General features: G+C 42.3%; 1 protein-coding gene across 1 annotated transcript in view; it reads right to left on the reverse strand.

Annotated features, from left to right (window-relative positions):
* The window catches only part of cc2d1a (coiled-coil and C2 domain containing 1A), a gene marked incomplete at its 5' end in the record, with an annotated part of 28,383 nt that extends 26,837 nt beyond the window's left edge, over positions 1-1,546 (reverse strand). The window contains 3 exons of the mRNA XM_080522924.1: positions 1-45; positions 480-621; positions 1,490-1,546. The exon at positions 1-45 is cut by the window's left edge and continues 59 nt beyond it. Coding sequence (XP_080379050.1) covers positions 1-45; positions 480-621; positions 1,490-1,546 — 244 coding nt within the window. The remainder of the gene's footprint in view (positions 46-479; positions 622-1,489) is intronic.
* Positions 1,547-2,500: the final 954 nt, after the last annotated feature.

Below are 2,500 nucleotides of genomic sequence, written 5' to 3' on the forward strand. Positions count from 1 at the left end.
TCATGCAGAGAGCTGCCATGCGTTCAATGTCGGCCATGGGAACAGCTGAGGAGAGACACGCAATCAGAATCAGAATCAGAATTTCACTTTTATTACATTATGTGTACGGGTACGCAGAGTCAAATTCTTGGGTTCAGGTTCATTCGACATTGAGAATACAAAATCAGGAATAAAATGAACAGGATATAAAAACAACAATAGTCAATAGTGTCAATAGCAGCAGAATGCAAATCAACAATAATAGAATAAAGTAATAGCAGCAGAATGCAAATCAACAGTAATGTGAGTATGTGAGTAAGTGAGTATGTGAGTATGAGACATCTCCTGTCTCCTCGTATTGTATTGTAATAATGTATTATTATTATTATTATTATTATTATTATTATTATTATTATTATTATTATTTTCACTAGCCATAGTGTAAGGGCAAGATGTTAATTGTTACTGAATAATAATTAATTTCATGCTGAGTAAAACACAACGACGCCAACCTTTTCCTCCCCCCTTCTTCCCCGGGGGCCCGCCCCCGCCCATTAGAGCCAGCAGCTCCGCCTCCAGCTCTTCTTCATTCCCCCCATCATCCATCCCTCCATCCGGGGACAGGTCCAGGAGTAGCCCCATCTGAGAGAGAGAGAGAGAGAGAGAGAGAGAGAGAGAGAGAGAGAGAGAGAGAGAGAGAGAGAGAGAGAGATGGTTTACATTACATTTGAATTTTTTTGGCATTTAGCAAAACACCTTTATCCAAAGCGACTTACAACAAATACATTTGTCTAAGTAAGTGAATCATCTGTCCATCAGTCATAGCACATAGAAAAAGTGATCTATGCTAGGGCCAGGGGCCATTGGCAATCATAATTCTAGAAGAAGGAAGAATTAAGATTATTATTTTTTCTTTTTCTACAACAAGTGACACTGGGGTAATTTGGGATCCTACTCATGCAGGACCGCGTCATCCATCAATGGCTGTGTTCGTAAATTCGCTCTAGAATCTGATCAACACTCATGGAATGCCTCTTGTCCAATCAAATTATCAGATTTCCAGAGCAAATTTACGAACGCACCCAATGTTTCACACCTGTACTACAAATCATAGGCTGTGTTCCAAAATGCATTATTCTACTCTATCTAGAGCATCCTACACCAAGTAAAATATACCCTCAGAGCATCATATACCAAGTCCAGCATTACCTCTAGATAGAGCATCATATACCAATACAGTATACCCTCTAGATAGAGCATCACATACCAAGTACAGTATACCCTCTAGATAGAGCATCACATACCAAGTACAGTATACCCTCTAGAGTCAGATAGAGCATCATATACCAAGTATACAGTATACCCTCTATATAGAGCATCATATACCAAGTATACAGTAACCCTAACCCTAACCCTATATAGAGTGCAAGAAAGGATATTGGAACACGGCCCTAGAGACTTAACATCAGAAGGCCCTATCAGACAACCTCTCCACGCTCCTGTGGGTTACCTGTTTGGCCCGGGCGGCCCCTTGACCCCGGGGCGGGGGGTTCCGACTGCGACTCATGGACAGGCTGCTCTCTACCGACCCGGGTCAGAACACTTACCGAACTGTAAGCACAGAAGAAGAACCAGGTATGAAACAGGCCTACAGGGGCGTTTAGCGGCGCCACACACTAACTCACATACGTCATAACAGGTTCCTGGTTTGAACTCTGACCCTCGACATATCTTGCATGCATGCGTCTGTCTCTCTGTCTCTGTCTCTGTCTCTGTCTCTGTCTCTGTCTCTGTCTCTCTCTCTCTCTCTCTCTCTCTGTGTCTCTCTCTCTCTCTCTCTCTCTCTCTCTCTCTGTAGAGTATGAGAAGGTGCTGCAGCGTTTTGCCCAGGGTCTTGCTGACTCAGTGAAGAAGTTCTCTAGCCAAGGCAACAGGGTGAGCACAGGGTCAGGGTCACCATGTTGGAGGGGGGGGGGGGGGGGGTGACAGACAGAGACTGTAAATGTGTGTGTGTGTGTGTGTGTGTGTGTGTGAGTGTGTGTGTGTGTGTCTGTGTGAGTGTGTGTCTGTGTGAGTGTGTGTGTGTGTGTGTGTGTGTGTGTGTGTGTGTGTGTGTGTGTGTGTGTGCATGCGTGTGTGTGATTTAGTTTATCTTTGTTCTATGCCCCATGGGTTGTATGGTTTATTCTTGTTTTATGATCTAGTTTATATTATTACTATTGTGTATTTTTATTATGCTGTGTGGATATGTTAAAGCTGCAACGTTTGCAGGAAAAGTGCTATAAATATAAAGGTTATTATTATTATTATTATTATTACAGGGCACTTTATTGGGCTAGAGACAGTAGAGATCAGATTCGATTTAACTTTATTGTCATTGTAGTAAGGGAAACATATGAAAATCTGCGAAGTAAATCGTTACCAAGAAATTTCTTCACCAATGTGTTTCTAAAGGTGTGTAATAACATGTCCTAAAAGGTTGAAATTCAACTCCTGTGGGAAACCTCATAAAAAACTGCTC

The sequence above is a fragment of the Nansenia antarctica genome, assembly GCF_963989245.1.
Source record: "Nansenia antarctica genome assembly, chromosome: 2".
Lineage (NCBI taxonomy): Eukaryota > Metazoa > Chordata > Actinopteri > Argentiniformes > Microstomatidae > Nansenia > Nansenia antarctica.